The sequence below is a fragment of the Vigna radiata genome, chromosome 1 (assembly GCF_000741045.1).
Source record: "Vigna radiata var. radiata cultivar VC1973A chromosome 1, Vradiata_ver6, whole genome shotgun sequence".
NCBI lineage: Eukaryota > Viridiplantae > Streptophyta > Magnoliopsida > Fabales > Fabaceae > Vigna > Vigna radiata.
Genome location: NC_028351.1, coordinates 14,073,526 through 14,075,995, shown reverse-complemented (window position 1 = coordinate 14,075,995; position 2,470 = coordinate 14,073,526). Strand labels below are relative to the sequence as shown.

General features: G+C 31.9%; 1 protein-coding gene across 1 annotated transcript in view; it reads left to right on the top strand.

Moving 5' to 3' along the window:
* LOC106757910 overlaps positions 1-933 on the top strand; it is a 5,701-nt gene extending 4,768 nt beyond the window's left edge. Inside the window, exon 4 of the mRNA XM_014640768.1 lies at positions 876-933. Coding sequence (XP_014496254.1) covers positions 876-933 — 58 coding nt within the window. The remainder of the gene's footprint in view (positions 1-875) is intronic.
* Positions 934-2,470: the final 1,537 nt, after the last annotated feature.

Here is a 2,470-nt window from a genome sequence, read left to right as displayed (position 1 = left end):
TCATCCATCATCATTGCTTCATTCATCCGCTGCCAATTCTGATTCCATGAAGCTTCTCCAAGCATGAATTCAGTGGAGGCTTCCATCACAACGTCTCTTAACTAACTAAGATGTCTACACAAGAAACAACACCTTAACACAAGTTCTCCAAATCAGATTTTATGTTATTTATCACATCCAAACCTCTAAAAGAGTTAGCATTTGGAAATGAATTATTTTTCCCATTGAAAGTATTCATGTCTTCTAACAACACTTATTCATTGCATCCTTGTAATACAAAAATAGGTGAATGTCAATTTATTTTCTTATAATGAACACACTAATTGCTCACTTTTCATTTTCATTGTCCTAAAATAATAACATAGTTTAAGAAGCCATTGCAAGACACTACTTCTCTAGCCTCTATGGTACTCAAATTTTCAATCCTCAATAGTGCTTGACTCTTTTAGCCTCAATGTACTTCAACTTCTGCAAATGTGCATCAATTCTAGGCCTCAACTACAAGAAAGGTACTTGTCGCCCGTTAAGGAGATTCTTATGCAACCTTCAATACAATTCAATCTCGCCTATCTAGGAAGTCCTTGTTGAACCTTCAATGTATTTCCATATCGCCTACCCAAAGGATCTTGGTTGAACCTTCCATACAATTTTGTTTTCTTATGGTTTACAACCTGAAGTATACTAGGTTGTTGTAGTATAGTAAGTGTCGTATTCATAGGGATTCTGCAAAAAGTATAATGTGTTAATTATAAAGTAGTAATCAGGTTTAGGATGTCTTGAAAACATATTTATGTTGGTGAAAAAGTAATAAAATAAGTTGGAAAACAATTCGGTTTACTAAATTAGTGACTTTTTGATGGTTGAAACTATGTTAGAGTTCAACTTCACAACTTTTCCCTTGCATCAAATCTACCTTCAACTATTGAGCTATAATTGATTAAGTCCTAGGAATTCGCTTAAGTGTAACTCTAGGTCCATTCTTAGCACCTAAAGCCTAGGATGACCACTCTTCAATATGATTCCTCAGTGACTGCTTGAACGGGGTCACCTACATTAAGATCAAGACTCTATCTCCAGCTGCACACCCTACATATATTCCTTGCATCTAGTAGCCCTTAAGATATCTGGTTGGACCACAACTTAAGACCGGTTCCCATTGATTCTTAAGCTAGTGAAGTAAGACGAGTGGTCAGTTCACCCAAAGTTAAGCATATGTTAAGACAAGATCGTCTAGAGAATAAACCACATAAGCAACTCAGATTTTGAAGTTTAACAAAAGAATCAAACAAAATATCATTGTGTATGAAAAGTTGTTTTAAAGAAATAATGCCTAAGAGAAAAATATTTTGTATCATCTGTTTTAGACAAAATCAAGCTTATGAACAACGTTTTCTAGACTGAATTGTCTAATGAACTAAGTTTGTGAACAACCTCTAGCATCTCTCTTTTTAAATAATCTAATAGACAATATGAGTAACAACCTAGCATTTTATGAACATAAAATTCTATCTCTTTTATAACATTGAAGCTAAAAGAAAGTTTTATTCAATATAGTGCTAACTTAAGCAAAGCGTCTTATGATATATACCGTCTAATGTATGACCATTAAACGCTGCACTTACAAATAGTCTTTGATAAAGCATCTAATGTTTTATACTATATGATAATCAAATATATGTATACGTTTAATGTTTTATACCATCTAGATACCACACCAGCTATTTGTCCAAAACTTTTTGAATACTTTCTCCAATTTCATTTTTCATTCTTTTTGTTCATCATAAATATGTGACGAACTCTCTTCATTGGATCACTGAATGATTTTTGTTTGTATCTTGAGGTGACTTCTATGTAATGATAACCCTTGTTTGGAAATAATTTTGAAAAAGAATTTATTTTTCGCTCAATGAGGATAGTAATGAGTAATTTTTTTTAGATAAAGAAAGATGACCACATGTCATTTCAAATTTTGATGGCTTTATTGTCAAAAGATTAACTTTACGAAAAAATTCGGTGACTATGACATGGTTCGCCTTTCTTTTTTTTTCCATTTTATTTTTTTTAGACTACCCTTTCGGATTTTCAATCTAATGGAAACTTTTGAAAATAATTTTTACTTGTACTCACGAATTCAAGAATTATCAAACTAGCACAAACGAGAAAAACCACGGCAAGACAAATCTACCTTAATGTAAAAGTTTGTGTTTATTACTTTGGGTAGTATCAGTGTTTTTTTTAAGGTGAATCATTTATTTTTGAAAAGTGAAGGGTAGATGTTTTCAAAACAAGAATGCAAATGTCTCCAAAGAAAATATTAAGTTGTTATTCTTGATGAAACATTTGGACGTTACAATAGATTTTATCTAAAAGAGTAAATATTACGGACTGTAACTTCTTCCAAAACATTAAAAACTCAGTGAAGTTTTACATATTTGCTCAATAAATTTAGACCCAAAACCTATTGAAGGAA